General features: G+C 40.9%; 1 protein-coding gene across 1 annotated transcript in view; it reads right to left on the minus strand.

Annotated features, from left to right (window-relative positions):
* fip1l1a (FIP1 like 1a (S. cerevisiae)) overlaps window positions 1–13803 on the minus strand; it is a 38027-nt gene that overhangs the window by 12281 nt on the left and 11943 nt on the right. The window contains exons 9-11 of the mRNA XM_039810204.1: window positions 7493–7547; window positions 3246–3301; window positions 2447–2636 (exon numbers count right to left, since the gene is read on the minus strand). Coding sequence (XP_039666138.1) covers window positions 2447–2636; window positions 3246–3301; window positions 7493–7547 — 301 coding nt within the window. The remainder of the gene's footprint in view (window positions 1–2446; window positions 2637–3245; window positions 3302–7492; window positions 7548–13803) is intronic.

The following is a 13803-nucleotide window of genomic DNA, read 5'->3' on the forward strand; positions in this document are numbered from 1 at the left end:
TGCATATTTCTGTTAATATTACTTGAAATATGAGAGAGGAACCCCTGTCCGCTGCAACAATAGACACAAAGAACATACTGTGACTTTACAGTGCCACACAAAACTAACATAGGGCTACATATAAAGAGACAGACTAAGTTAAAGGTCACTCTGGGAACTATAAATCAGTACAAGCCAATAATATTTTCCAATCCATTTTTTCCTGTCCACATGTTCCACATGTCGGTGTAACGCAGGCTCCTACAGAAACTGCCATCACATACTACTATATTCTATAGCTCTGTCTCCTACCAATAGGTTCCCATACAACGAAACTGCGGTTTTGAGGGAAACATATTTTGTGCCAGATTATGTATGTTTTTGATGTATCACAAATATGTTTCTAATCAAAGTCAAAGTCTGCGTAGGGCGGATGAGTCAAACAAACACTGGACTTTCACCCAGGAGACCACTGTCCATGTCTAGTGTGAAACCAGGTCAAACGTTGACTTACGTGACGTACTTAATTTACATAACATACTTAATTTATGTATGTACAAATGTACTTATTTTAACACAAACCATGATATTTTCCTCAACCTAACCAAGTAGTTTTGTTTCAAAAGTTTCAAAGTTCAAACTTGATAATGCGGGAGAAAATACATTTCCTTCGAAACATAATTCAGAATGCAGTTTAGCTGTATAGGAAGTAAGGATTGACTATAGAGTCATTCTGAACTATCACCCAGCACTGATGCCAATACTATACTAGGCACTCATCTCTCGTCTCACCTGGCAAACAGACTGTTTCCTCCTCTTCATTCTTTGTTCTGTTTTTGTCTTTCCTTTGAAGTTTTCAATCACTCTAAAGCAAATCTTGCTTTACACACATGTACTGTACGTGTGTGTGTGTGTGTGTGTGTGTGTGTGTGTGTGTGTGTGTGTGTGTGTGTGTGTGTGTGTGTGTGTGTGTGTGTGTGTGTGTGTGTGTGTTGTTGTGTGTGTGTGTGTGTGTGTGTGTGTGTGTGTGTGTGTGTGTGTGTGTGTGTGTGTAAATGTGAGGGGGAAAGAGAGACAGAAAGCTGCAAATCCACACATGAAGTAGCCCAAAACAGACTGGATATCTGGACCAGAACAAATTTACTATATGTTACCCAGTCCAAAAGGCCACAGCTGCTCAGCAGGCACTTTTATCTACTACAGAGGCATCCAAGAATGAAAAGAGGGACATGATAAAATATATTAATATAGTCGCTACGCAGCTCATTGATCATATGAATGGCAACTGGCTCTGATAAATTTCAGTCAGGTTTTAGGGCGGGTCATAGCACGGAGACAGTTGTATTGCTTTTAGATCTTACTGCAGTTTTTGATACAGTTGACCATGTGATTTTATTTGAGCTTCTTACGCATTGGGTTGGCATATCAGGTACAGTTTAAAATTGGTAATTATGATTATGAATTATAATTATTACTTTCTAATACTGTGGGGCCATTGTTGGCTTTAAATCGTCCACCTCTCATGTTTCCCATGGAGTGCCTCAATGCTCAGTCCTTGGCCCTTTATTATTCTATATTTATATGTGAGTACAACATCAGTTTCCGTTTTCTTGCTGACGAATCCCAGATTTATTTCTCGTTTGACTTCAACAACACAATTCTACGCACTGTGCATCATTTGTTTTTATGATGATGATCATACAGTTGGGAGTTCTGGATTAGCAGAGCCAGTCTATTATTTCCCATCTCTCTGCCAATACATGGCACATGCATGGTCAGTGTGCGTGCTGGTGTTTGGTGGCAGCGTGGAGACAGCTCTGGCCCGCTAAAAACATGATTTCTGTTGTTGTTTCTACAGGGGTTGTTGAGTGAGAGCGCGGTTTTCTGTGAGACCCTGCGACACATCTGTTAGTTGTCTCGGCACTGTTTTGAGTGCTTTGATAACCGGTATTTGCGAGAACTTTGCTCTTGTCTCCGACTTGCAAGTGGAAAATTACAGTTAGCATGTGTAGCTGAATAAACTGAATAAATGGATCGTCAAATCCAAAATTATACAGCGCACTGGACATTAGTTTATTTTTAGCCCAGAACATGCACCCAAAACATATTCAACTGTCCCTCACTGGTTTATTTAGATATAGTTTTGTTGATAGTCACTACAGATATGACTACATTATTTTGTGGTGTACTTGGCCTTCTGCATGACTCTACTGTATGAACGCTGCTGATTGTGTAAACATTTTTCATGTGCGTACTATGAAATAAAATCCTGCTGGCGCCACTCTTATTACACCGCCAAGTTATTTTTATTATTATATGATGGGAGAGGGCCCACTGTGTCTTGTGTCTGTGCTTGATCAACTTGATGTACAAAAGGGAAACAGACTTGACAATTACATTCATTAAGTAAACTGACCTAGGGTAATTTTATCATGATTTTTTATAACTTCAAGTCACTGAGACTCACCTGTGTGAAGAGGAACAGCTCTCCCTGTCCCTATTTCTGCCTCTAGTAGTGTCTTTATCACGGCCGTGCTCTCTGGATCCGTCTCTGTCCTTGTCACGCTTTTCCTGCCGTTTGTAGCATTCCCAGGCCTCGGCAGTGTCAATCCCTCCAGCTTTGGAGGACATACTCCTTGGGATTAACGATGATACACCTAAGAGAAAAAGCAGAGCCATGCCAGACAGCTGACTGGAGAGGGCCAAAAACAGCAGCAGCCGGAAACTGCTTCAGTTTTCATTGCCTCAACGTATAAACTTAGCATTCACCAAAACACTGTATTCAGAGCAGCACCTGCCACCTCTTTACAGTAGAAGTTAAAGTTCCTCAAAAACAATACTTATGTATGATAAATGTAACCTCTAATGGCAACACTTCAACAGTAGCACTCTTTTATATAAACGAACAGAATATATAAGCCGGGTACTAAAAGAAAATATAAAAAGATGTCCTGAAAACCTTCAAAATGCTATAAATCTATATTGATCTATTTAAAAGGCTCGTAGGTTTACAGGGTCAAATCACATATTTTTATTGCCCATGATGGAAATGTATCAGTATTCAAAGTCAAGTGAGAATATTCCTAGAACGACTGGCTCCAGGAATCCATGAACACACTCTGGCCAGAATACCCAGAAGCAACACTCATCTTCGATCTTCCATTGATAAACTGTATGTAAAGTACTCACGGCATAGTATGTTCAGTACATAAGTCATTCTTATTAAACATTATGCATTCTGGACGTTTACGGAAGCAGACATGTACCTGATGAACATGGGTGCCCTGAAGTTGAGGGGTCATCAAAGCCTTTGGAGTATGCACTAAAAATGGAAAGTGAACAGTCACAATACACACATAACATCTCTACATGACTCCACATCCTGGTTCAATACACAGTTTTTGTTGAAATAATGCTGTTTTTTCTACTGTATTTGTGGTATGACGGCGTATTAGGGCAATTATAGGTAAAAAAAGTGGGGTAATATTCCAATTTCCAAGGTTAAGTCATACATTTACAAAGTAGGATATTCTCTGAGATTAAAGTGGTAAATTCATGAGAAAAAACTCACAAATTTAAATATTCTCTGTGATTATAGTCACATCATACAATTCCTATAGAGAAATCAGAAATTCTCTGAGATTAAAGTCACATATGTATTTAATATGTATGTTTTTTGTCAAGGAACAACATCGCCTCACTTTGTAAGATTGGATCATCCTCATCACACTACAGACGTCGCCACTCAGAGAATATCAGTTTTTTTTCTCATAAATTTAAGACTTAAATCTTTTTTCTTGTAATAGTTGTGGTGACATCTTCAGTCAACATTTTATAGTATTTCTCAAACTTCTTGTTGAATGTCTATTCCGAGCAGGGATATAGTGCCAGTTATCATTCAACTTGATATCATGCTCATCAATTCATCCTAAGATTGCCAAAAGAAACAGAGGGAGCAAACACATATACAGATGAATCAATGAATGAAAAATAGTGGACTACTCGACAGCATGATCAAAGCACTTTTCCAAATGCACAGCTGTGTTTTCCAAGTGTTTGAAGTGACTGGCTCATTTTCAAAAAGCCCAGTGTGAGCTCGCCAAGCCACGAGGAACGCATGGAGGGCATACTTCTGCTAATATCTGGATCTTCTGCCCGTCCACGTGGCCTGGACACACACCCGCTTCCAATTGAAAACTTCCGAGTGTGCTGAAGGTGTGTATGAAGCTCATCCAAACACACTGGGCCATAAATCCCCTAGTAAGCAGGTCCATCATTCCCTGTGCTACATCAGCACTGACCCGGACAGTTTTCTCTCTCTACAATTAGTATTTTGCTGTAACAGAGGCATAGAGATATAGAGAGGCTTGTTTATGAATGGAGAAAGAGTGAGTGAATGGAAGAGTGAGTCCGCTGGCACGGCCCTAACAGGGTAATAATAACACTATGCTCAATGGTTCATCAAAACAATGGTCACACCACTGATGATTCTAAAATGCACCACAAGTTCCTTTAATGGTCAATAATATATATCATAGTTTTGACACATCGATCAAAGAGAGTAGTCTGGCCCTGTTGTTGCATCACAGGAGAAAAATAGAATATATATGAGGTGTTAAAATGAAGTGGATGACATGGGTTTTTTTTTAGGCAGTATAACAATCCATAGTGCTCTATTGATTTAGATGTTACTGCCATCTGTCGAATAAGGCTGTTTTACTAAAATATATATCCCAATTGGCATCTATATAGCACTCAGTTTGGACTATTAAAGAAAATACTGTATAATCCCGCCGCGTCAGATTTAAAATAACGAACACAACCAAAAAAAAAATCGCATAACTGGAGAAGAATTATTCAAATCAGCTCAAGCTGAATTTCAGTGTTTCTGGTTTGTCATTTCCAAAAGTGTGCTGCAATATTAGACTGTTGAGTGAATGTCTGCTTCTGGCATTGTTTTAGTTATTCTGCTATTTTTTCCCCTGCAAAGACACACGTTTTATTGTGCTTCCTGCTAGCTTGTGTCTTGTCAGATTAAGACACCAGTCACATTGTGTGAAACTAATACACCAAAACAAATAGGTTAACATGTCCAAATAAAGATTTTTAAACTACCTAGATTCCCTTCGAACTACTGCCAGTGATTATCATTCAACACTTTCTGTGTCTATGTCATAATAAAACCCATACAGCATATCATTCCTGTACCTGGAAAGATTTTTCTATGAACAGTACAGTAGTGTTGGCTTTTGATTAAACAGCATGCCAACATCTATTGTTTTCATTGGTTTGACTTGTTCAGCAATGCTTTTCCAAAAGATGATTGCACTCAATTTTTCATTTAATTCGACAAATACATTAGATTTAGACAGTGAGAATGTTAAAGACTCCCTATAAAGATCTACCTATAAAGGCACATCATTGGGAAATTAGCCCAATCCTTGTTTAAATATTAAATATGGACGTTGGGAGCCTTACGGGCCCTTGGCCCTGCACACAGCATGGGGAGCCAGGGCCCAGATCGTGCCAGGAGTACCTGCTGTTCCTAATATCCCCAAGAGAGTAGAAACAGTGAGGCGGGGACTATCTGTGTAGAAACTACACGTGTGTGTTGGAGAAAAGTAAAAAAAAAAAAAGGAAATGATTCATAAAGCGTACGGAAGATGGCTGGCAGAGTTCATAGGAACAGCAAGTCCCTGAAGGATTGGGGATTTGGCAGATGGACTGAGATGTGAGAAAAAACATCCTTTAGGACAGAGCACCGAGTCAATTCAGACAAACAAACACACACACACACACAGACACAGCAAATTAAGAGAAAGGGAAAGAGTAGGATTGAGAAAAGAGAAAAAAAGATGAAAGGCACAGGAAGCTAGAGAGACAGACAAACAGACGAAGAGATGGAATGAGACAGGCTGGATAAAGACAACATCCAAGAGAAACAAGCTCAGCAGCAACAAAAAGGGAGTGGAGCTGCATTGACGAGCCTTGGAAGAAAATGCAGGAGAGCCCGGGGTACAACATGGCCCACTTGTGATGGAAGTAGCAAGGGTGTAACTTTGGTTTCAATATTGGGAAGGGGGTTGAGATCTCCACTTTTGAACAAAATTGAAATTTTGAGCATATTTATTTCTGCATTCTGGTGAATTTTCTGCAACAATTTATGTTGCAAATGTATTTATTTAGGAAGGAAATTTATAATAGGTGGTGGGGGTGCACTGGCCAGTTTTGATTATTGGGGGGGTTGTAACCCCCCATCCCCCCTGTAAATTATGCCTATTAGTAAGTAGTGTGAATTAGAGCGGAAATGTGGGAGTTTGCAGACAGGTTGTGATTTAGATTGGAAGAAGGGAGTGGGGGATGCCTTGGATACTGATAAACAGGCTAGTCTGTCTTGCTGTCTTGCTTTCTACCTTATTTGGCCATTGGTGCAGGCCGCAAGATCAGCAACAGAGCACAGTGATAAAACGGATCCAGCTTGAAATGAAAATGTCAGAAAACCTAAATACGGGTTGTTCTTTGGTGTCAAATAAGAGCCACTTAAGTCTGCCTCAGAAATGAGGAAACTGCTTCCAACAGCAATTACTCTGTTTTAAATGTTCAGCACTAATGCACCTTTTATAAATGATGTCTGTGCCAGTCTCTGACTAATGTTTTTCTTTTCTTCCCGCATTTCTGCTGAATTTGTTTCTTACTGCACCTGAGTCAAACCCTCCCTGTAAGGAGATCAGTGTACTGTTTCTCTGACAGTGTCTCCATCCCTCCTACGGTTTCTCCTTCTCCTAATACTGGAGCCACTACATTCAGACCTCTGTGGTACCCATAGACAGTATATAAAATAGACCAACAGATCCTGTGTCTCTGGACGGAGACCAGTGAAGGATATTAGAAGCACTTTTCCGGTGATAGCTGAGCAACTGAGCTTGAAGACGTAGATGTGACGTGAGCAACCTGTCTGAAAGTTGGAAGTCTTCTGGTAGCTGTACCAAGAGAAATCTCAATCATTCCCAATCTTGCAGAGAGGGAGAGCGTAGGTATATGTAAGGAGATAACATGGGCACAGGCTAATTATTGCTAACTAAAATGCTAGTTAACATTAGTAATTAAACCTAAACAGCTAATGTAAGTTGAAACTGCCTGTGAGCTTCTCCTGTACTATACGGTAATTCCTCTACTACGCGACAGTAAGTCGCGTGGTTATGACACAATCGTTAGCCTATTTTTACAAAAACGTCTGCTACAGAGCCATAACGTGAGATACAAGGTAATGAGTCTTTTATACATCGTTGTGTTTCTTTAGAAAAATACAATGGACAATAGAGTCTTTAAACGCTGCAGATGTAAAGTTATTCGCTGTCAAAGTGACGTCAAAATGAATGGCAGTCAATGGAATGCTAACGGGAAGTGATGGCTTGTTAGCATCAAAATGGCGCCATAGGAGCTACGGGTTGTGGAGGGAGACTTACCCCCTTGGTGGTACCAGACATACAAGATGACAATTACATGGACTCACCCATCCAAAGCAGCAAACGGGGAGGCAGACAGGGGTCCTGATCGGAAAAGGAAAGCTGCGTGGAGAAGAAGACAAAACCATGAGACAGGTTACGGACAGTGACCAGGTTTACATACGATTATATATAAAATTATCTCAGACTGCATCTCATCTACACCCAACCTCAGACTGTAAACCTCTTCAAAAAGAGACCATTGATCTGCAGTAACTTCCATCTATACTTTTCAGATGGTTTTTGTTTTCTAAAATATTGTGGCCCACGCTGAAACATGGCTATATCTTTTCATCTTTATCTTATATTTGCGAAATTGGCAAACTACTACACTGTGTAACCACCATCATCTGTGAGGAGTGTTATTGGATGGACACACTGGGGCAGAACTGTGGCAGACATGCTCTACTTTGACTTAGCTAGTCTCACATTGCCAGACCTTCCTCCACAGCGCTGCCAAGGAGGGTCTCCACACAACATTCCGGGATGGGAGAAAAACGTGCTCTGGTTCATTGGCATTTCTGTAAATCAATCACAATCGTCTTGGGCGGTGCTAATCACCGGACGCAGCAAGCATGGCTCTGCAAAATAGCCTCGGGAAGAAACTTGAAACTTCTAACATTTGCACCCCGAAAAAGAAAACAACACATAAAATATTAAATGAAGTTGATTGTTCACACAAAACAGCAACATAAGCTTTTTAAATTAGCTGGATACATGGTCAAACATCATTTGCTCTTACCAGTATATCACCGTGTGTATTTTGTTCATAGCAAATCCCCGCCAATAGGTCCCAAAACGTCCCAGTAAGAGAGTAAATGCCATAAACATATTCTTTGTAAATCTTTACAATCCTTCCCCAAACGAACCAAGCAGGCCTGCCTTGTTGCACAATCTATATTGTCCTTAGAACTTGCCATTTTCAGCGTGTAATGTTACTCAGAGGTTCCGGTTAAAGGGGTGGTTAGCCTGCCACTAAAAACAGTCTCACACACTCCACAGTACACCTGAGGCAAATAAATTATAACGCCAGACTATCCATGTAAGTGTCTGTGTTGATAGAATAATGTTAGAAATTAATCTTGCATCGCATTGCAATAGTTATACGTTGTTCCCTGTAGTTGGTAGTAGGCATAGGCTACATCAGCGGCGGACTGATATTACCTAGACTACCGGGGAAGCTGGTTTCCACGACAATCACGCGAGTTACTGTGGACGTACTGTGGAGTGGCTAAGACTGTTTTTAATGGCAGGCTAGCATAAACCGTTGACTTGCGCTAGCTTAGCACCAGCAAACTCTGCAACTAGAAGGACTGGATCAAACGTGTTGAGAATGGTCTCCACTGATAAATATCACACTGGCTAACTTGGAAAAGAGGTCCTATGTCCAAAATTCTGAACCACCCCTTTAATGTTGCTCGATCCGACCGGAGTTTAAAGTTAACACAAAGAAAGGGGAAAGTAATGGACATCCGGCGGCACCGGAACTATCCAGTAAATGAACCGTTGCTGACTATAGACTTTTAATTAGCAAGTTAAAGCTCTATAGTCTATGATGGGCATGGTCTGAGACAAGTAGGCAGATCAAACCCAGTTCACCTGTACTACAATGAAAACACATGTGCTAGGTATGCCTCATGCAATGGGGGTTTTATTCTGTTTTTTTTCTGCCCTGGTTTTCTCCCCAATTTCAAATGTCCAATTCCCAATGCAATGCAGTCATTTTGACTGCCAACTCCACCGTTAGCCTGGAGAGGCAGTTGACATTAACAACACACAACATCATTTTGGTATTACCACTACTACTTTTTCAAGCTTGCTAACTGGATTTCTGCATTTGCTGAAGATGAGTTTGCTTCTCAATTTAAGGAAAAGATTCAGCAGACTGTTTGACAGTTCAGATGTTGGCACAGTAATACAGAGCCAGGGTTTAATGGGTGATTATGCTGGGGTATTTACTATTTTTATTTATTTATTTTGGCGAATGTTACTTAATACTGTGTGCTTAAATTACTTGTACTATAATCTGTAAGCAATACATGTAAGCAAAAGCAGAACATTCAAAATATATGTTGCTATAATGCAAATTCTTAAATCAGATCAACTAAGGTTTGAATAATTTGCCTTTTACTTTACTTCCTTAATAATCTAAACTATCCATGAGGGAGAGAGGAGAGAGAGAGAGAGAGAGAGAGAGAGAAAGAGAGAGAGAGAGAGGGGAGTTAACATAATAGACAAAAGCTATTACATATTACAAGTTAGGCGAATCTGGTCCAACAAAAAATAAATATTTCAGTTGGATGTTTATAGAAATATTAGTAAAACACGTTAAGTGTGTCAGCAATAATAAAGTGGAACAAATAACAGGAACGCAAGGCACAAATTTAAAAAACATCTTCCATTACCAACAACATAAACTAATAATTTATGGCGCTACTCATTTGAAGGTAGAGAAATTAGATCAGCCTAAAAATGTCAGAGTAAAAACATGTGTCAGGTCCTACTTTCCTTTTCCTCCATCGATAAAACAGAACGAGTCAAACGCTTGGGTGCACAGTTAATGGTCCCATTAAGTGTGCACCAAAACTAAATGTTCACATTTTACATGACCAAGCAACACAATCAGTTCTAAATCACACACTTAGTCTGCACTGAGTATACACTCACATGAGTACACACACACACACACACACACACACACACACACACACACACACACACACACATATAGAGATGCCTTTGACGAGCCAAGGCAAAAACACACATTCACATCTGGATACCATCCCCTTCTTTTTTCCATAAAGACCCCTAACGTGAGAGTGGCTCAGAGCAGTTTTCAACAGCGTACAGAACACACAAAAAAATGGTTGAAACAGGAGGAAGAATAATAAGAGCTGTAGGAAGTTCATGCTTGAATATGAAAAAGGAGCACAGGGTTCCCTGTATGTGAGTGAAATGTAGAACATCTTCCTGCCCTTTCAAATATTGTCCCACAGAGTTGAGAGGGCCTGAACTGCTCACTATAGAACACTGACCCAGCAAGGCCTTTGGTTCTTCTGACACCTGGACACCCAAGGGAAGACACACACACACACACACACACACACACACACACACACACACACACACACGCGCACACACACATAAACTACCAGGCTTGGGAAAAAAGGAAGCATAGTGCTGAGGGCTGGATTCAAGCAAGAAAACAGACCAAAAGACATTGGGGATTCATCAGGAACTGCGTGCTGCATGCAAACACCTGCGATTAAGATGCATAACAACAGATAGATTGACACAACACCAGGAGATTATCGAATCAAAAACTATTAGGGGTGGTGGTGGGGGGGAGGGATCGATTCATGTGTGTATAGCGATTTTTTTGTGTGACAATTTTTAAAACCGATTCTTTTCCCCAGGATCTGGATCTGGATTTTTTTTACCAATGATTCACCTAAATATTTTCTGTTTATACGGTACGGCTGACGACGACTACATCATATCTGTTTCCAGCAAAACAAACCGGACGCAGAAAATGCAGAAAATCCATGTCATGTACTTCTTTACAGATTAAATTAATGTCAGACTGACTGATGTATAATGTGCATTCTTCTTAGAAAAAAATTCGTTTTTAGAAATGTCTCATGATACATTGTCTCTAAAGTGTATTAATTAACTTTTTTTTGTTAAAGAAAGAAAAGAAAAAAGCAATATTCCATACTATCGAATCGCAATACAAATCAAATCGGCACCCATGTATCGTAAAAACAAATCGTCCCAGCCCTAGTAACTATAGAAAATACTAGAAGTAGGTAATAAAAAGTGATTCCCACAGTAATTGTGCTGCGTAGTGCGTACGCATGCACAAACTGTAGACACACATGCGCTCACAGTAAACACCAGCTCGTCCACACACATGCCATCGATGTTAGCGTGAGTGAGTAATTGTTTCTACCTGTGGGGATCGCAAGTGAGTGTTTGATGGGGGCTGGGGTTCCATGCTTGGCAGCATATGAGAGAGCTAATGGCTGAGGGCTAATTGCTGCCGTTTGTGCTTGCGTGGCTTTCTCTCTCATGCTAATGTTTCACAGAGTTACAGGCTGCAGGCTTTTAGATGGAGCTGATATTTCACATCGAACCACATGCTGTCCGTTCTGCACTACAGCAGAGGTCGGAGTTTTCTTTTTCTTAGGTAAAGGCTACTGTCTCCCGCACTCTGAGACGCAGCGATGGACAGATGTGCACAATCCCTCGTGCAGTGACAGTGTCCTGTCATTGCCCTGCTGCCTGTAAAGAGCAAAGCCATTAGTTGCTGGTCTAAAGCTTCCTGAAAAAAAAATTAAATAAAAGGGCTCAGACTTTTGACGTAATTGAATTAGTTTTCTTGGAAATGATGTCTACATCGTATTAGTGTTTATGTGCGTTCTGATATTCCTCGTTTCGATTGGAATGATAAGCACTATCAGGGGTCAGTAGTTCTCATCAATAGCCCTGATCTGAGGGCATCTGGTAATGAAGAAGAACTGCACATCTGCTCGGCTATGATCCTCAGTCGATGTATCAATGCCAAATGGAAGGACACTCACATACAAGCTGTGTTGCAACACTGACTGTAGTGACCCACTAACCGGCTGTAGAAAGCATTAGCTGCAGCGCACAGCAGCAGTCAGCCTCACCTTGGCTGTGCGCTATTCTGCACTGATAGATGACAAGGGAACAACCCTGCAATGACACAGTTCCACTCCAAAATCTGCACCGATCAAACACACTTGGCATCTAATGTGACCTGAATGAAAAACAAACAAAAAATTAAAGAAAAAAAAAACTTCTTTCCCTCTGCCCTATTCCCTACGATCAGCCTGTTCAGCACATTTCTCGTGCCACAATATGCTGGTCCAGCACTTCGTTTCTTTTTTTTACCAAGGGCTATTTTTATCATGTTGCACATTTGCATCACAAAAGCAGGCCGGTCCTATAACTTTAATAAAGGGGAGGGGCCTAGATAAAAGCTACGCAAATACACTTCAAAGCTGGAGTTGACTGTTCAAAGCTGCAGTCGGCAGGATGTTTGATATTTTGGTTGTATTAGCAGCTCTGGCACGGGTTCACCAGGCAGTATGGGGCTCACTGGGAGTGTGTGAGGGGTAAGAAGGGGCCCTAAACCAGCGCATCTATTTTGGAACCTTTGAAGATGAAGATATGGCATGTGCTCAGCTGTGTGCTTAGACCCGGGAGCCTTCTTGGATTTCTATCTGATTCACTACAAAGACCAAGAGGAAGTCTGAAGACTGACAGAACCTGGATGGCACTATGGACACCTGCCTGCAGGAAGACATATATCCATACGATCTCTTCTTGCTTACACACACATACACACGCACGCATACACACACGTGCGCGCACACACACACACAGTTCACCTCTGTCCTTCAACTCCACAGGATTATTTATTATGACATGTGTTGCAGCTTCACAAACACGCATGGTCAGATTGCCATTAGTCATTTGTGCAGCTGCATGATGCGTGATGTGGCCCACAGGGGGTTCTCATGGGGCCCTTTCCACCTGAAATCTCCACTTAAATCTACTCCCCCAGCTTTCTAAAAGACAACTCATCTGTTTGTTATCATAGTGTCAGATGAGGGGAAAAAAACAATATGCTAGGAGATTTGCCTATTAAAGAGATATTTAGTTGATTTTAAACCAGCTCTGTGTCATCTTAGTGTGGGCAGTGTGTACAGATGAACGGTGTCTTCCCTCTGTGGCGCTGCTTTCCATTTTTTGTGTTATCCGGGGGTTAAAGCTATAGTGCGTAGTTTCTGTCGCACCCCCCATGAGGAATTCTAAGCCTTCCGTTATCGTGTACGCGCGCCCACCCCTCTTTGATGCAGTTGCTAGTAGCCAAGAAGGACACGAAGGATAAAAACAACAAAAACATGATGGACTCTTCTGAAGAGGTCATTATCTTCACTTGAGTTTCTGCGCGGGAAAGTCACCGGACGCCACAATCTTCTGAACACTAGCTATGTTTCCATCCACACGTTTTTATCCGAATTAAGTGATACTGAATGAAAAATGCCTTATGGAAACAGTAAAATCCGATTGAATTTCATGAATATCGACTCAAAGAAAATACGTTCGGTCTCATCAGATTTTCTCTTGATCGATATACAGCTTATGCGATAAACGCTGATGGAAACGTTATTTGCCGAATAAATAATGAATTGCGATTAAGTTTTAGGTCATTTTCTGGTTGCAACCCGCAATAAAACGAAGAAGAAGTTTCAGTTCATTTCTGCCCAGTATTTCCGCTCTGTTTGCG

This window comes from Perca fluviatilis, chromosome 9 (assembly GCF_010015445.1).
Source record: "Perca fluviatilis chromosome 9, GENO_Pfluv_1.0, whole genome shotgun sequence".
Taxonomy (NCBI): Eukaryota; Metazoa; Chordata; class Actinopteri; order Perciformes; family Percidae; genus Perca; species Perca fluviatilis.